At 45.7% G+C, this 24,438-nt stretch overlaps 1 protein-coding gene across 1 annotated transcript in view; it reads right to left on the bottom strand.

The window, feature by feature from the left end:
- The window catches only part of GALM (galactose mutarotase), a 38,531-nt gene extending 18,998 nt beyond the window's left edge, over positions 1–19,533 (bottom strand). Inside the window, exons 1-5 of the mRNA XM_037896385.2 lie at positions 19,434–19,533; positions 18,963–19,183; positions 13,878–14,032; positions 8,818–9,024; positions 662–743 (exon numbers count right to left, since the gene is read on the bottom strand). Of these exons, the coding sequence (XP_037752313.1) occupies positions 662–743; positions 8,818–9,024; positions 13,878–14,032; positions 18,963–19,161 (643 nt within the window). The 5' untranslated portion in view covers positions 19,162–19,183; positions 19,434–19,533. The remainder of the gene's footprint in view (positions 1–661; positions 744–8,817; positions 9,025–13,877; positions 14,033–18,962; positions 19,184–19,433) is intronic.
- Positions 19,534–24,438: the final 4,905 nt, after the last annotated feature.

The raw sequence follows: 24,438 nt of genomic DNA, 5'->3' as shown, positions 1-24,438 counted from the left end.
GCTCTTTGCACAGTCTAGGCACATGAGATCTTTAGACACAGAGCTAGTGTGTCGCTGTACAGATGACATGTGACTCACTAGCTGGCATACACATGAGGTCACAGATTCCTCTCCTGTGCGGTACATGGCAAAAAGTGTTAGACTTTTAGAATGCCACTGATCCCCTCAGAACTTTGTCTGATCTCTTCAAATTTGATGGAAGGATCCCAGGTGGGACCCAGATATAAACTCTCAATTTGGAGACACATGCAGCTTCTGGGGGGATTTTAAATGGAGGCCAAACATCAGGCTCATCTGTTGAAACCTCAATTAACCATGGAGCAGGTACCAGCACCATAATGGGGGCTGCAAGGCCAAAGCAATCAGTCACACTAGGGCTTAGGGAATCGCTCTCCAGCTATGTTTGGGTGAGACAAGGGTCAGTTCTGTGCAAACTGCGGCGCTGCCTCAAGCAAGAAGAGCTATTGCCATGTCGCTTTGGACTCCATTTCATGCCATGTTACTCCTGTTTGCTAACAAAAAAAATCAATCCATTACTCTAATGGAATAAGAGACTTCACTTATGTTTAAGAATGACTTTCCTCGCCTTAAAGCCAGTCCTGCTCCCGCTGAGCTACGAAATCCCCTCCCTCAAACAAATGCAATTCTCAAAGTCACCAACCAGTAGGGATCAGGCTGTCATCCACAGGCAAGTAAGAGTCTGCTTCTATGGAGACCTCATGGTTGTAGATATCATGTGATCCCTAGGAGACAATGAAAGAAATGTTTATACTTACACTGTACCCCTTACATGTGTCCAGGTACCTGTGCAGGGTGTTTTCCACTGGCAGTTATCAAACCACATGGACACTGATCACAAACTCCAGCAGAGCCCATGTCACTGGATTGCAGCGTTCAAACATCAGTGACTCTGAGCTTCCCTACAACTGGCACAGTCAGTCTCCACATTACCCAGTAAGCAGAGAGAGGCAAAAGCAACCCTCATAATCCCAAGGCTTTAATCCCACTCCACTGCTCGATACACTTGCAGCCTAATCCATTTTCTATACACACTCAAGAACAGAATACTTGTCAGGATGACAGCTTGTACGTACTGCTAGTACAGTGGGTATACTGAAAAGCTTGTCAACTGGACTGAGCCGGTAATTTCCACACCCACAGCACTCCCCTCTGTCTGCCTGTCCTGCACTTCCTTATTGCTTTTTCCCCTAGTGCACAAAGGGACTTTACTAGGGTAGGAGGTACCATATAAAACCTAAGGTAGACACTTTCTTGAGCCCAGATCCTCAGGGGTATTTAGGCACCTAACTCCCACTGGTTTTTTTTGAGGATCTGGGTCTTTGACTGAAAGCTTTCTGGGACAAGGACTGTCTTTTTGTTCTGTGTTTGTACCCTAAAAAAACTGCAAAATAAAAGAAAGAAAGCAAAGATGCAGGCAACTGTGGCTAAACATGTTAATGCTTTTGCCAAACACAAGCATAAGTGTAAAAAAATAAAAGTAACTGTTAAAATTGAAAAAAAAAAAAATCCCCCAAATCCTTTTCCAAATCACGCCGATCCTCATACTGCTGAAACCATTAAATCTTTGCTGCAACAAATCATCCATAAGTGTTCTTCAGTATGCAATTCTCTAATTTGGCCAGTACAAAAGCCAAATGGGTCATGGCATCTTATTATTAATTATCAAAAATTAAATTAAGTAAATCTAGCTTGTGCAGCTGTTGTATCCAAAATGCCTAACCCAATTAAATCTGTAAATCCCAAAGCAAAATGTTTTTTTATCATTGATATTGTCAATGGCTATTGGTCAATACCTGTTTCTAAGAAAAGTCACCACTATCTAGCTTTCCCAGTGAAGGGGGTTCAGCACACTTTCCAAGTTTTACCCTCATAATTCCGTAAAAGCCCAGCTATCTTTCATAAACAAATAAAGAACCTTCTGTCTAGGGTTTACAAACCATCTGTTTTATTTCAGTATGTAAACAAAATTTGTTTAGCAACAAAAACAAAAAATCTAAAGTGCCTAAATAAGCTTTTAAAAATCATCAAAAAAGCAAAACTAACAGCAAAGTGTAACCCAACAAAGGCCACAAGCCATTTTGGCACTAAAGTAGACCAGAAGGTGTTAGGGTCACAAATGCTGCATGAAGAAAAGGAGTACTTGTGGCACCTTAGAGACTAACCAATTTATTTGAGCATAAGCTTTCGTGAGCTACAGCTCACTTCATCGGATGCATGTTGTGTTTGGAAGTCTTTGTTCTAGAGGGCGAAAGTCCTTCTGGGCTGGAGAAGGAAGGTTTTCTTCTCTTGTGGCTGGTATTCTGTGTAAGTACGGGTCTGATCCTGCTTCCTCTGAAGCGAATGGCAACCTGCCAACTCCCTCCCCACCATTCCCCCGACTGAAATAGGAGCAAGATCAAGCCCTTAAATATTTGTGCCACTTTCTAATCAGCATAACAACTTCTCACACAGAGACACACGCTGCAGGTGTTGTGTCTGCTCCACAAAATGTGATTATGCTGAAAATTATATTTGTTTACTTGGCCTTATCATTAACCAATTAACTATACACTGATGATTACACTGCAGTTGTTAAAACAATGGCATTGATATAGTTAAATTACACAGACATTCTAAAATATCTCTTTCTATCAAGCATGTTTCAAAGAGCCTTGTTATCTAAGTGTAAGGATGTAACGATGCTATCAGACGCTATCCCCACTGCACAGCAGTACTTGGGGGAATTATTTTCTAAACCTTTGCCTTCATGCCTGATTATAAATGTAATGAGAGTAAATTGTAACTGAGAGGCAGTATGGTCCACATGGCAGGGCAGGGTGACTCAAGAGACATGTTTCAGAGTAGCAGCCGTGTTAGTCTGTATCCACAAAAAGAAAAGGAGTACTTGTGGCACCTTAGAGACTAAAAAATTTATTTGAGCATGAGCTTTCGTGGTATATATCTTACTATATGTTCCATTCTATGCATCCGATGAAGTGAGCTGTAGCTCACAAAAGCTTATGCTCAAATAAATTGGTTAGTCTCTAAGGTGCCACAAGCACTCCTTTTCTTTTTTCAAGAGACATGGGCTCTACTCCCAGCTCTGCAGTCCACTAATTGGGTGACCTTAGACAACTCCCCTTCCCTTTCTTTGTGCCTTTGTTTTTCTCTCCTTCCAGCTGTTTTCTGTCTTGTCTAGTTAGACTGTGAGCCGGGACTCTCTACATTTCTACTTTCTCACTACATTTTTCTACAGCTCCTAGTGTGGGGGCCTTATCTCAGCTGGGGCTCTAGGCACTAGTAGAATGAGGTCAGACCAAGGGATCTGTCAGTACAAAGTGAAGTGCCTATGACACTGGGATACACTTATATCATTTTTATTTGAGCATAAGCTTTTGTGAGCTACAGCTCACTTCATCGGATGCAGTGGAAAATACAGTGGGGAGATTTTATATACACAGAGAACATGAAACAATGGGTGTCACCATACACACTGTAACGAGAGTGATCAGGTAAGGTGAGCTATTACTAGCAGGGGAGAAAAAAAACCTTTTGTAGTGATAATCAAGGTGGGCCATTTCCAGCAGTTGACAAGAACCTGTGAGGAACGGGAGGGAGGGGGAATAAACATGGGGAAATAGTTTTACTTTGTGTAATGACACATCCACTCCCAGTCCCACCTGATCAACATCCTATACAGCAAACAGGGAAAGATTAAGAATGAGCTCTCAAAACTGGATATTCTCATAAAAAAACAACCTTCCACACAAACTTCCTCATGGCTGGACTTTACAAAAACTAGACAAGCCATTTACAACACACACTTTGCTTCTCTACAAAAGAAAAAGGACACTAAACTATCTAAACTACTACATACCACAAGGGGCCACAACAGTGGTTCCCTTAACCCACCCAGCAATATTGTTAATCTATCCAACTATACTCTTAGCCCAGCAGAAGAATCTGTCCTATCTCGGGGCCTCTCCTTCTGCCCCTCCACCCCCATGAACATGATACAGTTCGGTGGTGACCTAGAATCCTATTTTCGATGTCTCCGACTCAAGGAATATTTCATACACACCTCTGAACACCATACTAACCCACAGAGACCTTCCTACCAACACTACAAAAAGAAGGATTCTGGGTGGACTCCTCCTGAAGGTCGAAACGACAGACTTGACTTCTACACAGAGTCCTTCCGCCAACTTGCATGGGCTGAAAAGCAGCATCACTTGCCCCACAACCTCAGCCGTGCAGAACACAATGCCACCCACAGCCTCAGAAACAACTCTGACATCATAATCAAAAAGGCTGACAAAGGAGGTGCTGTTGTCATCATGAATAGGTCGGAATATGAACAAGAGGCTGCTCGGCAGCTCTCCAACACCACTTTCTACAAGCCATTACCCTCTGATCCCACTGAGGGTTACCAAAAGAAACTACAGCATTTGCTCAAGAAACTCCCTGAAAAAGCACAAGAACAAATCCACACAGACACACCCCTTGAACCCCGACCTGGGGTATTCTATCTGCTACCCAAGATCCATAAACCTGGAAATCCTTGGCGCCCCATCATCTCAGGCATTGGCACCCTGACAGCAGGATTGTCTGGCTATGTAGACTCCCTCCTCAGGCCCTACGCTACCAGCACTCCCAGCTATCTTTGAGACACCACTGACTTCCTGAGGAAACTACAATCCATCGGTGACCTTCCTGAAAACACCATCCTGGCCACTATGGATGTAGAAGCCCTCTACACCAACATTCCACACAAAGATGGACTACAAACCGTCAGGAACACTATCCCCGATAATGTCACGGCTAACCTGGTGGCTGAACTTTGTGACTTTGTCCTCACCCATAACTATTTCACATTTGGGGACAATGTATACCTTCAAATCAGCAGCACTGCTATGGGTACCCGCATGGCCCCACAGTATGCCAACATTTTTATGGCTGACTTAGAACAACGCTTCCTCAGCTCTCGTCCCCTAACGCCCCTACTTTACTTGCGCTATACGGATGACCTCTTCATCATCTGGACCCATGGAAAAGAAGCCCTTGAGGCATTCCACCATGATTTCAACAATTTCCATCCCATCATCAACCTCAGCCTGGTCCAGTCCACACAAGAGATCCACTTCCTGGACACTATGGTGCTAATAAGCAATGGTCACATAAACACCACCCTATACCGGAAACCTACTGACCGCTAGTCCTACCTACATGCCTCCAGCTTTCACCCAGACCACACCACACGATCCATCGTCTACAGCCAAGCTCTACGATACAACCGCATTTGCTCCAACCCCTCAGACAAAGACAAACACCTACAAGCTCTCTATCAAGCATTCTTACAACTACAGTACCCACCTGCTGAAGTGAAGAAACAGATTGACAGAGCCAGAAGAGTACCCAGAAGTCACCCAGGCCCAACGAAGAAAATAACAGAACGCCACTAGCCATCACCTTCAGCCCCCAACTAAAACCTCTCCAACGCATCATCAAGGATCTACAACCTATCCTGAAGGACGACCCATCACTCTCACAGATCTTGGGAGGAAGGCCAGTCCTTGCTGACAGACAGCCCCCCAACCTGAAGCAAATACTCACCAGCAACCACACAACAAAACCACTAACCCAGGAACCTATCCTTGCAACAAAGCCTGTTGCCAACTGTGTCCACATGTCTATTCAGGGGACACCATCATAGGGCCTAATCACATCAGCCACACTATCAGAGGCTCGTTCACCTGCACATCCACCAGTGTGATATATGCCATCATGTGCCAGCAGTGCCCCTCTGCCATGTAATTGGCAGAACCGGACAGTCTCTACATAAAAGAATAAATGGACACAAATCAGACGTCAAAAATTATAACATTCAAAAACCAGTCGGAGAACACTTCAATCTCTCTGATCACTCGATTACAGACCTAAAAGTGGCAATTCTTCAACAAAAAAACTTCAAAAACAGACTCCAACAAGAGACTGCTGAATTGGAATTAATTTGCAAACTGGACACCATTAAATTAGGCTTGAATAAAGACTGGGAGTGGATGTGTCATTACACAAAGTAAAACTTTTTCCCCATGTTTATTTCCCCCCCCACACACAATGTTCCTCACACGTTCTTGTCAACTGCTGGAAATGGCCCACCTTGATTATCCCTACAAAAGGTTTTTTTCCTCTCCTGCTGGTAATAGCTCACCTTACCTGATCACTCTCGTTACAGAGTGTATGGTAACACCCATTGTTTCATGTTCCCTGTGTACACAGAATCTCCCCACTGTATTTTCCACTGCATGCATCCGATGAAGTGAGCTGTAGCTCACGAAAGCTTATGCTCAAATAAATTTGTTAGTCTCTAAGGTGCCACAAGTACTCCTTTTCTTTTTGCGGATACAGACTAACACGGCTGTTACTCTGAAACTTGTATCATTGAAGCAGAGGTTATTTAACGCTTTGCTAGCTGGTTGGGTTGTTCTGGGTCTCCTGGCCCAGAAACAATGGGGAGTAGAAAAGAGCCATTTGCCCAAAAGTCATGAGTGGTAGTGAAGGAAAGTGTGGGCCCCTTACTGAATGAGGGAGGCAACCGAGTGACAGAGGATGTGGAAAAAGCTAATGTACTCAATGTTTTTTTTGCCTCCGTCTTCACGAACAAGGTGAGCTCCCAGACTGCTGCACTGGGCAGCACAGCATGGGGAGGAGGTGACCAGCTCTCTGTGAAGAAAGAAGTGGTTTGGGACTATTTAGAAAAGCTGGACGAGCACAAGTCCATGGGGCCGGATGCGCTGCATCCGAGGGTGCTAAAGGAGTTGGCGGATGTGATTGCAGAGCCATTGGCCATTATCTTTGAAAACTCATGGCGATCAGGGGAAGTCCCGGACAACTGGAAAAAGGCTAATGTAGTGCCCATCTTTAAAAAAGGGAAGAAGGAGGATCCTGGGAACTACAGGCCAGTCAGCCTCACCTCAGTCCCCGGAAAAATCATGGAGCAGGTCCTCAAGGAATCAATTCTGAAGCACTTAGAGGAGAGGAAAGTGATCAGGAACAGTCAGCATGGATTCACCAAGGGAAAGTCATGCCTGACTAATCTAATTGCCTTCTATGATGAGATAACTGGCTCTGTGGATGAGGGGAAAGCAGTGGACGTGTTGTTCCTTGACTTTAGCAAAGCTTTTGACACGATCTCCCACAGTATTCTTGCCAGCAAGTTAAAGAAGTATGGGCTGGATGAATGGACGATAAGGTGGATAGAAAGCTAGCTAGATTGTCGGGCTCAACGGGTAGTGATCAATGGCTCCATGTCTAGTTGGCAGCCGGTGTCAAGTGGAGTGCCCCAGGGGTCGGTCCTGGGGCCGGTTTTGTTCAATATCTTTATAAATGATCTGGAGGATGGTGTGGATTGCACTCTCAGCAAATTTGCGGATGATACTAAACTGGGAGGAGTGGTAGATACGCTGGAGGGGAGGGATAGGATACAGAAGGACCTAGACAAATTGGAGGATTGGGCCAAAAGAAATCTGATGAGGTTCAATAAGGATAAGTGCAGGGTCCTGCACTTAGGACGGAAGAATCCAATGCACCGCTACAGACTAGGGACCGAATGGCTAGGCAGCAGTTCTGCGGAAAAGGACCTAGGGGTGACAGTGGACGACAAGCTGGATATGAGTCAACAGTGTGCCCTTGTTGCCAAGAAGGCCAATGGCATTCTGGGATGTATATGTAGGGGCATTGCCAGCAGATCAAGGGACGTGATCGTTCCCCTCTATTCGACATTGGTGAGGCCTCATCTGGAGTACTGTGTCCAGTTTTGGGCCCCACACTACAAGAAGGACGTGGAAAAATTGGAAAGCGTCCAGTGGAGGGCAACAAAAATGATTAGGGGACTGGAACACATGACTTATGAGGAGAGGCTGAGGGAACTGGGATTGTTTAGTCTGCGGAAGAGAAGAATGAGGGGGGATTTGATAGCTGCTTTCAACTACCTGAAAGGGGGCTCCAAAGAGGATGGATCTAGACTGTTCTCAGTGGCAGCAGATGACAGAACGAGGAGTACTGGTCTCAAGTTGCAGTGGGGGAGGTTTAGGTTGGATATTAGGAAAAACTTTTTCACTAGGAGGGTGGTGAAACACTGGAATGCGTTACCTAGGGAGGTGGTGGAATCTCCTTCCTTAGAAGTTTTTAAGGTCAGGCTTGACAAAGCCCTGGCTGGGATGATTTAGTTGGGGATTGGTCCTGTTTTGAGCAGGGGGTTGGACTAGATGACCTCCTGAGGTCCCTTCCAACCCTGATATTCTATAATTCTATGACCCCAACAAGCTTCATTTTTTCTCAGAGTCAGGGAGTTTAAGGCCAGAAAAGACCAGGTGATTATCCAGTCTGCTCTGTACATCACAGGCCACTATCCTGTACGTAGTCCCTTCTGCACTTGCTTGGGAATCCAAACAGACTGAAAGAGTTACAGTAGCTTCTCCTGGTGCCAAATTAGCTTCCCTGAGCAGGCCATGTCCCTGATTGCCCTGAACCGCCTTGGACTGAGCTTTTCTGACCACCCACACCATGAATAGCCCCAGAGTTTCCCTCCCTCATCGTGCCCCAACTTGCACATGGCTCTTGGTTCCCCTCTCCTCACGATGTATTAAAGTATTAGCTGTTCCAATGGTGTAGCAAGCAGAGTAAGATCACTGGACAGCGTAGCTCATGAGGGAGTTACGAGGCATTGTGAGAGTTACGAGCCCGCCATCTGAGCTCAGTGAGATGAATTCAGTCATGCTTCCAAAGCATGAGAAGTACCAAGGATGGTTGTCTTACCTGGCCTGCTAGATTGAAGTAGGCATGGTTTGTCAGGCTAATAGGGGTAGTGTTGCTGCTTTGAGCTCGGTAGTTTATCACGAGTTCCCCACCATCGAGCGTGTAGGTCACCCAGACTTTTAGTTCCCCAGGATATCCTTCCTCGCCATCTGGGCTCGTTCTGGAGAAGCGTATGCCATTTAGCAGCACCTCCGGGGTCCAGAGAACCTGCAACAACAATTTTGTTGACACTCATTTCATTTCTCTACCCCGTTGAAACCCACATGCAAGATAATTGACATGGCTCCATTCCCGGAGGCAAACAGAATTCTTGTTTACAGCTGCAGTGACATAGAAACCATTGTTAGACAGTAAACTTCTTAGGGCAGGGGCCTTTTTTGTTCTGTGCTTGTACAGTGCCTACCACAATAAGGTCCTGATCCATGACTGAGGCTCCTAAGTGACACCGTAATATAAATCATAATATTTTACTGAGTAACATCCTTCTCTTGTGCTACATGTTGGATTTAAACACAGGAAGAAGAGGCTGCCAATCAGTATTATTTCCCACTTCCTCAAGGTCCTATATATTTCAGATACATAATCTAAAAACAAATGTATATACTGCATTTTATCTTGAGGTCCTACAATCTACATTCAGGGATCACTTAGCCCACTCCTGGGGTGGGAGCTCTTCAGCTGCACACAGTTTAAAACAGGAAGTGAAAACAAAAACTGTATCCAACTGAAATGACTAGGAGAAGTTGGAGGAACAGAAAAACTGAAGCTGGAGTCCAATCAGAGCACTAGGGATAACTCTCAAACCCCTCTGATAAGTGTCTGATAAGGATCTTTAGGGTACATCTACACTGCAAAAAAACCACCCGGCAGCGAGTCTCAGAGCCCAGGTCGACCGACTCAGGATCAGGCAAGGAGGCTAAAAACAGCCGTGTAGATATTCCTGTTCAGGCTGGAGCTCAGGCTCTGAGACTCACACACACCCCTGCCGGGTTTCAGAGCCCAGGCTCCAGCCCAAGAGGCAACGTCCACCTGGCTATTTTCAGCGATGCAGCGTGAGCCCCACAAGCTAAGTCAGTTGACCTGGACTCAGACTCGCTGACATGGGTCTTTTTTTGCAGTGCAGACGTACCCAGAATGACCACAAACAGTTAGGATCGCATCAGAAGGGCGCCATGCTCCCACAGCACCATGCGGAAGCACAGGTACGTGACCAAGACAGAGCAAGGAATATCGTCCGTGCTGAAGCATGTCCTTTGGGGGCCCAATCCTGCTTAGCTTGTGAGATGCAAAGTCACACACATGTTGCTTACCCCTTTCTTCCTCTTTTTCTTGCTTTCGTCTTTTATAGCACCATCAAGCTGAGCAAGAGAGGCAGCACTGCAGCAAGCTGCATTGTGAGGAGAACTCTCGCACGCCACTTCTCATCTCTGCGTACCTCACGTTACCTACCCCTGAAACAGGGCTAAGAACTACTTTACCCGCCTTACAGTGCTATCCTGAGTATTAACTAATTCACGCTTGGAAAGTGCTTTGAGCTCCATGGCAGGAACGTGCTCTAAAAGGGGAAATCATAGGCAAATTATAATCTTATATATTTGCTTTCTGGGTTTGGGTCAGGACGGCACAGACTCTGGGATTTCCTCAGCTCTCTGGACACATAGACAGCAGGATCAATAACTAGTTGAATCGCAGTATTCTCATACCCCCTAGAGTTTCATCCTCCAACTTCCCTAGTCAGCTTCCTTCTAATTGGAATGAAGTTACATCAGCCAGCTCTCTATTTGCCATGGCTGAACAGACCTTCACATGCTCTTCTCTTTGCAGATGTGCATGGTCTTGACCCAGACATAGAAATCAAATAATCAGGTCAATTGTAATGTGCCTTTCTGCAAGTGGGACTGCTGTAAGTGCTGACCCTGGGCTCTAAGCGGCTACACCACAGCGAGCATCCAGAGAAGGAAGGAGGTAGACAAATCTAGCTAGTGGTGAAGTGAGAGTCTGGCCAGAGTGTAAAAACAGCTGCTCCAGTCAGTGGTTACTAACTCCTTGTCACATGACAAGGGTGTAATTTTATGTAACCCTGACCGATTTCATATAACTCAGATCCGGAAGGCAAGATCAGTTTCTTACCAGCTTTCTGGAGTGCCAAACATTATTTACCATATGGTCTGTGTGGTAGGAGATGTAGTTACAAAAATTATTGTTACTCTCTCCCTTCTCCCAGCTGTCAGTTTAACAACAGCACAGGACACTCTGTCCGATCCTAAGGTCAGAAGGGACCACTCTGATCATCTAGTCCGACCTCCTGCACGACGCAGGCCACAGAAGCTCACACACCCACTCCTGCGAAAAACCTCTCACCTAAAGAAATCTCTTCTTTACTCTTTAAAATAATCCTCAGAGAATGTTTAAAAAAAAATAACCTACATGTTTACAATAAGCAGCCAAGGCTTCAGTGATGACATTTTCTTTGTGCAGTAGGAGAAACCATAGAAAAAAAATGTTTTGGCCCACATCCTTCACTGATGTAAATGTGTAGTTCAGTGGAATTATCCTGATTTACCCCAGCTGAGGATCTGGCCTTTGGTTATACCAGAACGGCTTTGATAACATGACTGTTCAGTAACGTGACATCTCTTGCACTGTGGTACGAGCACTTCTCGGGTGACCAAAGGCCTTCCTGTTAGAGCCTGTACAGACACGCTAACGAGCTGAAGGGGAGATCTCATTGACCTGACCATTCAAAGAAACATCATTAAGGTTTTATGGCCCCCAAAATTAGCATTCTATTCCTGCAAAAACTGACAATTTTTTTGAATGTTGTCACCCAGGATTAAAAGAAAAGCACAAGCACACAAAACCCCACCAGCCATTAACAGCCATCCAAGCCCAGAACAGCAGCTTCATGGACAAAAACAGCTGTCTGAGAGGATTTGCTATTAAATGTACATACACTTCTACTTCGTTTTTTAAATTAAATATTGTGTTTTTTCCATCCACGATGGCTGTAAGGCAGCTGCAGCCCCATAGCTGCGGGAACTACAGGTGCAGGGGGGGCTGCAGCACCCCCAGGCTTTGCACAGGGTCCCGGCTGCCAGCCCCACACCTGGGGGGCTCTGCTGCTGGCCCCAGTCCCAGCCACTGGCACTGCACCTGGGCTCTCGGCTGCTGACCTGGGGTCCCAGCCGCCAGGCCCCGCGCCTGGCCACCTGGCCCCGCACCCGGCCCGGCACCCAGGGTCCAGGCTGTGGGGCTCCGCTCCTGACCCCGGCCCGGGATTCCACACCAAAGCTGTGACCCCAGCCTCAGCCCTCTTACCGTGTCTGCATTCCCCCCTCCCGAAGCCACAGCCCTGCTCCTGGCCCCAGCTCAAGGGGGCGGTGAGGGACGCAGACACAGGTGAGGGGAGGCACAGCTCAGCACCCCCACTCTAAAAACTGTTCCAGCACCACTGTGAAGCCCTAGGGAAATTGGACTTGATCCTGCGAGGCGCTGAGTACTCTATTCCTGATTTAGCCAGGCACTTAAGCACATACTTAACTTCAAGCATATAAGTTGTCCTGCTGAATTCAATGGGACAGCTCATGCGCTTTAAGTTAAGTTGGTGCTTATGGACTTTGCTGGATCAGGACCAGAGTGCTGGGCACCTTGCAGGATCGAGCCTCTACTAACATCCCAAAAGACAAGAGGCTGGGCCTGAGTGATTGAGGTCATGTGTATATCGGAAAATGATCCTATCCGCACTGCCACTGCACCTAGGAGCCCTGGTGACGGATCAGGCCTCCACTGTGCCAGGCACTGCACAGACACAGAACAAAAAGAGTCTCTGCCCCAAGGAGCTTACAGTCCAAGTTTTGTATACTTATTTTTAGAAACTGAATAAAATACATATACAGATAACAAAACTAGGTTGTGATCAAACACAAATGGTTCTTTTAAAAGGCAGCCAATACAGGTCACAAAAAAGACACTGATACTTTTATGGGAAGTATGGTAAAATGGCAAAGAGTGTTTTAAAAAAAGGGGATACCTGGCATTAAACTTTATCTTGATCTTTAAACATGGGTCCTCAATGCAAAGCTGCAAATTCCTGCACTTTGGAGGACATGAGCCAGCTCTGAGAGCAGACTTTGTTAATGCTATATACAGGTTTTTCTGTAGCTAACTGAAAAGAACAGAGCCAACAAAATCAAAATTTGTAAGTGTGAAAAAAATGGGTTTCACAGAAAATATTTGGAAAATATTTCAGGAAAATATCTCAAACTTATCATAAAGTCCATTCATCTCTCCAACCAGAAAGGACATAATGCTATACAGTAACCTGCCTGGGAACCTGTGACTAGGATGACTTCATACTGACCACAGCACTGCGACCAGCTAGATGACCACTGGTTCTGCTCAACACCACTCAGCTAGTCGTGGCTAACAGCTATTACACGGCTGACACATCCAGTACTTGTCTACTCAGCACTCGTAACTTGAGCACATCCAATTGAGTTTAAACACTGGGCAGTTTTCAAATGTAGACAAGTACTGAGAAAGAGACTTACACTGTTGAAAACTCCTTGTTTAGTTTTTTTAGAGTCCATTTGACTCCAGTGTATAATGAGTATTTGGGATAAGAGATGTCTTTGCTAAAATTAAAACTGAAGAGGTCCCTGCCACGGCAAGGGGAAACAGAACCACAGGAAGGAGAAATGGCTTTCCACAGTCACCCAGCAGGTAGAGTCCAGCCCCAGACTAGCTGTAGTGGCCAATTCTGCAGCAGACAATATTCCTAATTAGGGGCAGCTTACCAGCTGTAAAAGCTGCTTGGTGCAAATTGCAGAGATTGGGTGTTTTAATTGTACAGAGCTGAAGGATCATTCTAAAACAAGGAGATATCAGCGTGATAAGGAAGCCATTTGGAAAGAGTGTCAACTTTCAAGGTACAGAAAGCTTGTCCTCAAACATCAATAACACAGGGCTAAAGCATACTAAAATCAACCTCTTGCTTTAACAGGATGCCCCTGATTGAAAACAAGGGAGATCAGAATCAGTTTGACGATGATCAGATTTACCTTGTCAAACCCTTTGTTCCCTCCATGCAGGCTGTTGGGTGGGTTGTTGAGGGCCAACTGATACTCTTTTCCTTCCACTGTGAATTTCCCGTTAGCAATTCTGTTAGCAACTCGCCCAATAGTGGCTCCAAAATAGGGGTGTTTGTTGAGATAACCTAACAAAATAAATGAGTCATCATTCAAAACAAAGTTCAGTTTTACTGTGATCCCTAGGGCCAGGCAGATGGAGCTCAGAAAGTAGGGTTGGATGGGGAAAAACAGTCCTGGCAATAAGACAAGGATCCTAATTTAAGATGAGGACATAGAAGGTGTCTGCAAGTCTCCATTTGTTTACTGATTTGAGTTCTAGAAGGCATCCCCAATTGCACATTTTGGAGGTGCACGACCATTTCCATCACACCCAACAACTACCCTGCACTCCTCGTGCCCTTCCAGAATGGGAGAGTTTCATTCCTCATGAGTTTCAAAACTCATGGCTGCAGAACAGGGAACTGTGGAGTTTACGGTCCCTTTACAAGAACAGTTATCTAAACAAGATGTAATGTTAAAAAGCCAGGAAATGGAGAGCTAAGGTGACACTTCCCATCCACTGTAGCCACCTGCAGCACTAGGCTGATGCGTTAGCCACAAGGCAATCCTTCCTGCTAAATGGAGGTGAGGCATTCTCTACGCAGATCTCAGCCAGGCGGTCACCTCCAAACCAGGCTGCTGTACGAGGCTTGCTCAGCATCCCAGAGGCAGGCTGTGGGAGAACCCAGGACAGACACCAGATCTCCTGAGCCCCAGTACACTGCCACAGCCACAAGACTGTCTTTTTGCTGCTTGCAGGCCCTGCTCTAGTCACCATCAATATATGCAAAAAGAAAAGGAGTACTTGTGGCACCTTAGAGACTAACCAATTTATTTGAGCATAAGCTTTCGTGAGCTACAGCTCACTTCACTGTAGCTCACGAAAGCTTATGCTCAAATAAATTGGTTAGTCTCTAAGGTGCCACAAGTCCTCCTTTTCTTTTTGCGAATACAGACTAACACGGCTGTTACTCTGAAACCCATCAATATATGTACACGCTGTTGCTGCCTAGGGCAAGTCACCTTGGCAGAGTCACTTAAAAGGGCGGCATTTCTGAGGGGAGGAGTCTTGGGCCAGTCTTTAGAGACTGGATCTATTCCTGGCTTTGGCTGAAAGGCCCTTGAGCAGCCGCTTATTTGCTAAATAGAGGAAGGACTGTCATCTCCCATCAGGACAGGGATATAGGCAGCCTGGGTTACTATTAAGAGCGATGAAATGCATAGAAATATTCCCCACAGTCACAGGAAGAAATTTTAATTCACAGTTTCTAGCTCCCAATTCAGTTCCCCTTCCCCTGTGGTATATTACGTGGGATGGTCTCCCTAACAATCCCTCACTGCTGCAGGAGAAGAACGCGGCTCACAGCAGCTGAGCTCACAAAGCAAACTCCAATAGCTTGCAGGAATTCTGATGCTAGGTCTCAGCAAGGGCAGTGCAGCGATGGGGGCTTCATGGGGATAGAGCCCCCTGTCTGGTCCATATCTGTGCATTATGAGATGGCTGACACTTAAAAAACAGGTCTTTTTGTTTTTGGTGAAGGGGTGGGAGGGTCTGTACTCTAGTCTAGAGAACACGATCATCCACTGTCACCAAATTTTCACCCCAGACTTTACCCAGACTCTGAACTGACAGGCCAATTTTTGAGCCATTCTAACTAGGCATGTGGATTTTAGAGAGGTTTGAAAATTACAGCCTACACAGAAACAAATTAGTGCTGTACGATAGTAACACACGCACCCTATTAACCAGAGACACCAAACCCATCCATCCAAATCGACTCCATTCCTCGGGCAAAAGGCCAGATTAACACATGGTCTCTGCTCTACTCTCAGATTCTCCATTGAGAATGGAAAGCAGAATTTGGATGCCTACTTTCACGCAAATTTGTGAGATAGCAAGGAGGGAATGCATGAAATAAAAGCAGTCTGATGTGTGTCTGCCACAGAGCTGCCAGCAAGTCTGTGTTCCCTTCTGGAGCTAAGCGAGCATTCGGAGTGCTTCCTCACTCTTCGGAAGAGGCGAGAACATGGTCCCAATGTGACAGCTGGGGCATTCTACTCTCAGCTGTCACCCCATGGTGCTCCAAGTGGCTCATATAAGGTGCCTTAAAAACAGGAAGAAAGCGCCTGTTTGCAGTCAGGCGGTAACTGAGCGGCTGCTTGTTGCAGGACTCAGGGCACTCATCTGTGCTGCGTGCCTGGCTCAGATCTGTCTAGGGATACAATGACCTCAAGGCAGCCATTCCCCATCAAGCCTTATTTCATGGGCTTTCCAAAGGCCCAGCTCAGCGTAATGCAGAGTAACCCCCAGCCTGAGGAATCCCATCCATTCCAGTGGCACTACTCCATTGTAGCACATGAGCAAGATGGGCAGAATCAGGAACTAAATGTTTTTAAGAACTAGACTCAGCAAAGTAACAGACGAGCCTGTTAGCTCCACTCTGGTAAGGTGCTGGTCAGAAATGCCCACTCACATCCCTCGCTCCCGGAGCCCTGAACATACAGGCTTGTCCTCTCAGGCCTCTACCATCCACATCGCTGTCCCTCCTCTCCATACAAAGCACAACTGCTTGGATCACTTACTCTGTCTGCCCCCCCCTTGAAGCCTCTTCACCTGTTCCCCTCTTTCTCCACATTGGGGTCGAGCTACTTGTCTTTACTTCATGGGTCTTCCTGACCCTGCACTCACTGCATGCCCACTCCCGCCTCTTGTAGACCAACCCCGCCTGCTCGGCTGCACCAATGTTGCCAGCCTCCTCCACCCCCTTGTCAGTTCTCACACAGACCTCCCTGCACCAGCATCCACACTGCCCCCTGCACATGGAACACCCGCCCTGAACTGATCCATAAGTCCCCAGCCTCTCCATCCCCAGCATCCAGCTCTGCAGCCGGGGATTGACAACATTCACAGGTTTCAGAGTAACAGCCGTGTTAGTCTGTATTCGCAAAAAGAAAAGGAGGACTTGTGGCACCTTAGAGACTAACCAATTTATCTGAGCATAAGCTTTCGTGAGCTGCATCCGATGAAGTGAGCTGTAGCTCACGAAAGCTTATGCTCAAATAAATTGGTTAGTCACTAAGGTGCCACAAGTCCTCCTTTTCTTTTTGCAACATTCACAGTGTTATTAATTATCTGTATGACCCTAGTGCCTAGGAGCCCTAGCCATGGACCAGAGCCCCTCTGTGCTACATGCTGTACAAACAGAACAAAAACATGGCCCCTGCTCCATTTTCAAGTTTCGCAAGCCTGACTCTGATCTCGCTTGTATAGGTGTGTAAATCAGGAGCAACTCCCCCAGTGCAACCGACAGAGAGACACTTGGGTGCTTAGAGATAAAGGTTACATACTGGGCAAGGACTATCCCATTTTGTGGTTGTACACACCTAGCACAATTTATCTAAGGTCCTCCTATGGCTCCCATCACCATATCTGAGCACTTCACATGCTGTTGCATTTATTCTCACAGCTCTGCAGGGCAGGACGATTATCCCCTTGTACAGTTGGGGAATTGAGGCACAGAGAGGCTAAGTGACTTCCCCAAGGTCACAAAAGGAGTTTGTGGCAGAGCAGGTAACTTAACCCAGGATCTCTTAAGTGCCAGCTTGGTGCCCTAACCATTGGATCATCCTTCTTCTCAAGGCTTCATTCTTGATTGGGGCCTCTAGCTGCTATAGTAACCAAAATTATAATAATGTATATCATTGCCATAAGAATGACTCTACTGGGTCAGGCCAGCGGTCCATGTAGCCCAGTGTCCTGTCCCTGACATTGGCCAGTGTCAGATGCTTCAGAGGGAATGCACAGAACAGGGCAATTTTGAATCCTCCACCTCTATTGTCCAGTCTCAGCTTCCGGCAGTTGGAGATTTAGGTACACCCAGAGCATGGGGTTACTACCCTGACCATCTAAACCTGTTCTCCAGGAATTGATCTAATTCTTTTTTGAACCCAGTTATACTTCTGGCCTTCACATCATCCCCTGGCAACAAGTTCCATGGGATGACTGTGTGTTGTTTGAAGAAATACTTCCTTATGTTTGCTTTAAACCTGCTGCCTGTTAATTTCATTGGCAATCCCTGGTTCTTGTGTTATGTGAAGGAGTAAATAACTCTTCCTTAATGGCTAGGAAGTGGTATGGTTGGTAAAGCAAAAAGAGTTAAAGGATATTAAAACTGCACTTTTGCTCTAGAAGGTGTATTTGTATGTTTACAGTCTTGGGACAGGTTTCAGAGTAACATGTTTTCTGTGGACCTGATTGCCACCATTGCTTCTGCAAGTACACCAGATCAAACAAAACTGACAGCAGCTGGGAGGTGTCCAGGTCTATAAAATCCAGTGTGATTTTATAGGTTTCAGAGTAACAGCCGTGTTAGTCTGTATTCACAAAAAGAAAAGGAGTACTTGTGGCACCTTAGAGACTAACCAATTTATTTGAGCATCCGCGAATCCACTGATTTGCGGATGCTCAAATAAATTGGTTAGTCTCTAAGGTGCCACAAGTACTCCTTTTCTTTTTGTGATTTTATAGGCCTCTGTCATATCCCCCCCTTAGTCATCTCTTTCCTAATTGTACAGACCCAGATGCTGTGCTGTGTTGAAAGTCTTTGTTCTAAGAAGCAAAAGTCCTTCTGGGCTGGGGAAGGAAGTTTTTCTTCTCTTGTGGTTGGGATTCTTGTGTAATATGGGTCTGATCTTGCTTCCACTGAAGCAAATGGCAACCTGCAAACCCCCCCCCACCCCCACCCCCACCCCCACCCCCACCCACACACTCTCACTGAAATAGAAGCCTCTCCATTGCCTTGAACATAAGGTAGTCACTCACAGCAGTGTGGGTGGATGGAACACAGCACCACTCGGATATGGTAGTGTTTGGACTACAGCAGAGGACTACGCTGGGGGCAGGGCCATGGAGAACCAGGGGCCTAGTGAGAAGTACCTTAGAAAAGGATCAGAAAGAAAATAACCAAGAAGCTAGGTCAATGCATATTGTCTTTGAAAAAATGGATTTAAACCCACCTTCCAAGCGATCAAAGCCCAGGACAATGTCGGAGAGGTTCCCATCCCTGCCTCTGGTTTCCAGTGCAGTGATTATACAGCCTAAGGAGATAATCTCCACTTTAACACTGTCTGATTTCAGCAGGAACTTTTCAACAGCCCCTCCTCTTCCTCCCTTCTGGGGCAAGTGTCCAAACACCTCTCTGGTCACCTCTGTCATTGCTCCCCACAGCCGGACGTCTCTGGAACACAAGCAAGAAACCACAAGGTAAGCAGAGGGCTGAGGAGGGGAAATCCAGAGAGCAGAGACAGCAGCAAGAAAACACACACTGCAAACAGGGCAGGGCTTGGAGCCAGGAAATCACATGATCCTCCCCCAAGCAGGCCAAGCCAGAGAAGCAGGCAGGGATAACCTGCCCCGCACCCTTTCCTGGCCCCCCTCTGAAGCAAGGAGCCAGCCAGTAATCTGCTAAACAGAAACTGAGCTGCAACCTCAGCTACAGCGCGACTATCAGCTGCTCCATCCCGTTTCAGCGAGCAGGTGAACACTGCAGGGCCCAGCACGCAAGGCTGGATTTTGATATGACATACGAGCAGCCAGCCGTTCAGCTCCAGGTGGAGGATTGCATGCTGGGACATACAGTCCCCGCTTCTGGCCCCAAGAGGGGGAGCGCTGTACGCTGTGGCCTGTAGTTTTGAGACCTGAGCTAGAATAAAAGGGAAGAGAGACTTTCAAAATGCAGGATTGCCAACCCCTGGGGTTCAAAAATCTGGACACAGACCCCCAAAATCACCAGACTGGCTTAAAAATCATTAGATTTAAAAAATAATACATTGTGGGCTCATTTTATTTCCTTTCTGGCATTTGAGTTTTTATGATACACTGAGATCACATTTCAAAGTTTTTTTCTGCAATCAGGAGGATTAGAAACTTACTCGCAAAAAGAAAAGGAGGAGGACTTGTGGCACCTTAGAGACTAACCAATTTATTTGAGCATAAGCTTTCGTGAGCTACAGCTCACTTCATCAGATGCATGAAACCTAGAAACTTACTGTTGCTTTAAAAGGAAGCTGAGATTCTCCCATAAGCACCTGACTCTGGCAGCTGGGGGATTTAAGACAATCACCAAATATGGCAAGACCCACAATAGAATTCAGAGTAGCAGCCATGTTAGTCTGTATTTGCAAAAAGAAAAGGAGGATTTGTGGCACCTTAGAGACTAACCAATTTATTTGAGCATAAGCTTTCGTGAGCTACAGCTCACTTCATTGGATGCATTCAGTGGAAAATACAGTGGGGAGATTTATATACACAGAGAACATGAAACAATGGGTGTTACCATACACACGGTAACGAGAGTGATCAGGTAAGGTAAGCTATTACCAGCAGGAGAGCGGGGGAGGAGGGGGGAGAGACCTTTTGTAGTGATAATCAAGGTGGGCCATTTCCAGCAGTTGACAAGAATGTGTGAGGAACAGTGGGGGGGGGGGGGGAAGAAACTTATCTACAATAAATTGTTTACAGCCAAGCTCTACGATACAACCACATTTGCTCCAACCCCTCAGGCAGAGACAAACACCTACAAGATCTCTATCAAGCATTCTTACAACTACAGTACCCGCTTGCTGAAGTGAAGAAACAGATTGACAGAGCCAGAAGAGTACCCAGAAGTCACCTACTACAGGACAGGCCCAACAAAGAAAATAACAGAACGCCACTAGCCGTCACCTTCAGCCCCCAACTAAAACCTCTCCAGCGCATCGTCAAGGCTCTACAACCTATCCTGAAGGACGACCCATTACTCTCACAGATCTTGGGAAACAGGCCAGTCCTTGCCTACAGACAGCCCCCCAACCTGAAGCAAATACTCACCAGCAACCACACACCAGAACCACTAACCCAGGAACCTATCCTCGCAACAAAGCCCGTTGCCAACTGTGTCCACATATCTATTCAGGGGACACCATCATAGGGCCTAATAACATCAGCCACGCTATCAGAGGCTCGTTCACCTGCACATCTACCCATGTGATATATGCCATCATGTGCCAGCAATGCCCCTCTGCCATGTACATTGGCAGAACCGGACAGTCTCTACGTAAAAGAATAAATGGACACAAATCAGACGTCAAAAATTATAACATTCAAAAACCAGTCAGAGAACACTTCAATCTCTCTGATCACTCGATTACAGACATATAAGTGGCAATTCTTCAACAAAAAAAACTTCAAAAACAGACTCCAACGAGAGACGGCTGAATTGGAATTAATTTGCAAACTGGACACCATTAAATTAGGCTTGAATAAAGACTGGGAGTGGATGTGTCATTACACAAAGTAAAACTATTTCCCCATGTTTATTTCCCGCCCCCCCCCCCCCCGCCCGCCACTGTTCCTCACACGTTCTTGTCAACTGCTGGAAATGGCCCACCTTGATTATCCCTACAAAAGTTTTTTTTTCTCTCCTGCAGGTAATAGCTCACCTTATCTGATCACTCTTGTTACAGTGTGTATGGTAACACCCATTGTTTCATGTTCTCTGTGTATATAAAATCCCCTCACTGTATTTTCCACTGCATGCATCTGATAAAGTGAGCTGTAGCTCACGAAAGCTTATGCTCAAATAAATTTGTTAGTCTCTAAGGTGCCACAAGTCCTCCTTTTCTTTTCACAGTAGAATTGTGAGCATTGGCAACAATTATAACTTGTCTGTGCTGGAGAAGAAAGGCAATCCGTATCCGCTGCATGTCACCTATTATGACCTGGAAGTGATATGTACTAGAAATCACATTGGAGACACTTTCCTTCAGCACTGCCAACCCCCATGCATGCTAAATCACGAGTCAGGGCCTCAGAATCATGAGATTTATTAAGATAATAAATGTTCAGGGGGTTTTTTTGTTTGCCTTCTGGGTTTGTGCCTTTAAAGTGTCACATTCTCAAGGTATTCTCCAGCATTGAAGGCTGGAAACTTAATTTTTAAATGAAAGCTGAAATTCCCATTTAATCACAGGACTCCAGGACCTGGAAATTAAGAAACATACTAAATATCATGAGTCTCACAATAAAACCACGAGAATTGGCAACCGTGCTTTTAACTCCTTTGAAGTTGAGATCTCTGGAGAGACAAGATATACTCTTCTCCCATATCATGGCAGTATTTGCCATGCATTATTTAAGTACCATGCAGGTCAACAGCTTGGTATTTCTAGGAAGTATGACATTAAGGGAGTAAAATAAGTGTTGAAATATCCCTAGGTCCCAATCCTGTAACACCTGCATCACTTTACTCACATGAGTAGCTCCTCTGAGTTCAATGGAGCTATGCATGGGAGTAAAGCAAAGGGGCCATTCACACGGGTTGCAGGATCAGGACCTTAGCTAGTAGATTCCATTGTTTTCAGCATTTGTGTTCTTTAAAATATCACTTGTGCAGTCCCAACTTAAAGTCAAGCAGGTGTGGCTGGGTTGTAGCATTGAGTAAATCAAAATAAAATCAGTATGAAAAACAGAGGCTTTTGGCAATTAATGTCTTGTTATTGATTTTATTAAATTTATAAACTTCATTATCTGTGAAGCATGGACACTGACAATCTTTATAACAAGCAGCAACATCTGCTACACATTTGGAAATGGATGGGAGAGACGATTTTTGTAAGTCACAGTGTTGATATTTTTGCATTTACATTATCATGATGATTTATCCTTTGTAATAGGAGATGCCTTGTTGTCCCAGTCAGGATGGAGGTCCCATTGTGCTAGGTGCTGTATCAGTGCACAGGTAGACAGTTCCTGCCCCAAACACCTAACTTGCCTGTCACATTCACTTGTGTCTTTATCAAGAGGAGGGAAGGACAATGAGGATTGTTAGGATATAGATATTCAGGCCTGTCTGCAAAGGCCTATACTTTAAGAATTTAGGTATATGTTTATCATTTAGATAGTTACAGAAGTATAAAAGAAAGAATCAAAATTACTGCCTGTATAAGGCATTTTCTCACTGTGACAGTCTGAGGCCCTGTTCTTAGGCTAAGGCCTCTGGCTAAGCACCAGAAGCAGCCATAAGCTGGGAAGCGACCGGTCACCTCCTCACATTCCAAACTAGTCACATTGAAATCAGGTGCTATTGGGCTGTTAGGCATTATCAGAACAGGACTGTATTCCTATCACCTCCAGAGAAAGGGAAGAGCCTAGAAGATGTAAAAGGAAACCTAGTTTGATAGCATCCTGTCTGGCAAGAACTCATTTATCAATAGCTGGGATGTGAAATCCGCATTTCTGTGTTTGTTCTATCACTGTAGTCCCCATTTCCCGATTGTTTGTCTGTATAATCTCTGTCTGATTCTGTGATTGTTTCTGTCTGCTGTATAATTAATTTTGCTGGGTGTCAACTAATTAAGGTGGTGGGATATAATTGGTTAAATAATCATGTTACAACATGTTAAGATTGGTTAGTTAAATTTCAGTAAAGCGATTGGTTAAGGTATAGCTAAGCAGAACTCAAGTTTTACTATATCTGCAGTCAATCAGGAAGTGTGCGGGGGGGGGACTTGAAATTATGTTTTGCTAAGGGCGGGAATGGGAACAGGGAATGGGGGTGGGGAAATTGGAATCATGTTTTGCTAAGGGGGGGAATGGGAACAGGGCCACAGGTAAAACCCTGTGGTGTCAGAGCTGGGAAGGGGGACACTAAGGAAGGAAACTGGAATCATGCTGGAAGTTCACCCCAATAAACATTGAATTGTTTGCACCTTTGGACTTCAGGTATTGTTGCTCTCTGTTCATGCGAGAAGGACCAGGGAAGTAAGTGGATGAAGGAATAAGCCCCCTAACAAGGATACAAAACTAAGATCATGTAGTTACATAGGTCACTACTTTGCAGCATGATGGCCCCATATACCTAGAGGAGCATTAGAAGAATATGAAATAAATACAGCTTTCCCCACTTGCCGTATTACTAGAGCTGGACAGAAGATGGGGGAAAGAGTGTTCATAGAGAATTTTGAAAAGAGTTAAAAGAAAATAGTTTTTGCTGAAATTTTCCACGGAAATCTTCAACTTCTCATTGAAACTGAAAAGTGTGGGGATTTGGTTTCTTGATGAAAAGTCAAAATTTTCCATGGGAAAGACACTTTTTGCAGGGGGAAAAAGGTTGTTTCATTTTCTGTCAAAAACCAGTTGTGATGGAAAATATCCTACTAGCCCTACCTATTGCCTGTAAACATAACAGAAGTCTGGGGTTTGAAGAAAGCGGGCAGTAGCCTCACGGGTTAATTCCAGGAGGACATCCCAAGCATAGTACACAGCATGGAAGGAAGTATGGAGCCACTTGCAACAGAGACAGACATCTGGGCCTTAAAGGCCGGCCCCATTGCACTGACTCCGTCACTTCACCAATCAAAGACTTGCACATCCCTGGGGAGGGCTAGAGTCTAAGGTGACGGTGAGGCAGTAATTGGCGCTGAGTCGCACGGACAAGCAATGAGCCAGGGAAAC

This window comes from Chelonia mydas, chromosome 3 (assembly GCF_015237465.2).
Source record: "Chelonia mydas isolate rCheMyd1 chromosome 3, rCheMyd1.pri.v2, whole genome shotgun sequence".
NCBI classification, from domain to species: domain Eukaryota; kingdom Metazoa; phylum Chordata; order Testudines; family Cheloniidae; genus Chelonia; species Chelonia mydas.
The sequence above is the reverse complement of the archived record's forward strand: the minus strand, read 5'-3'. Positions and strand labels throughout refer to the sequence as shown.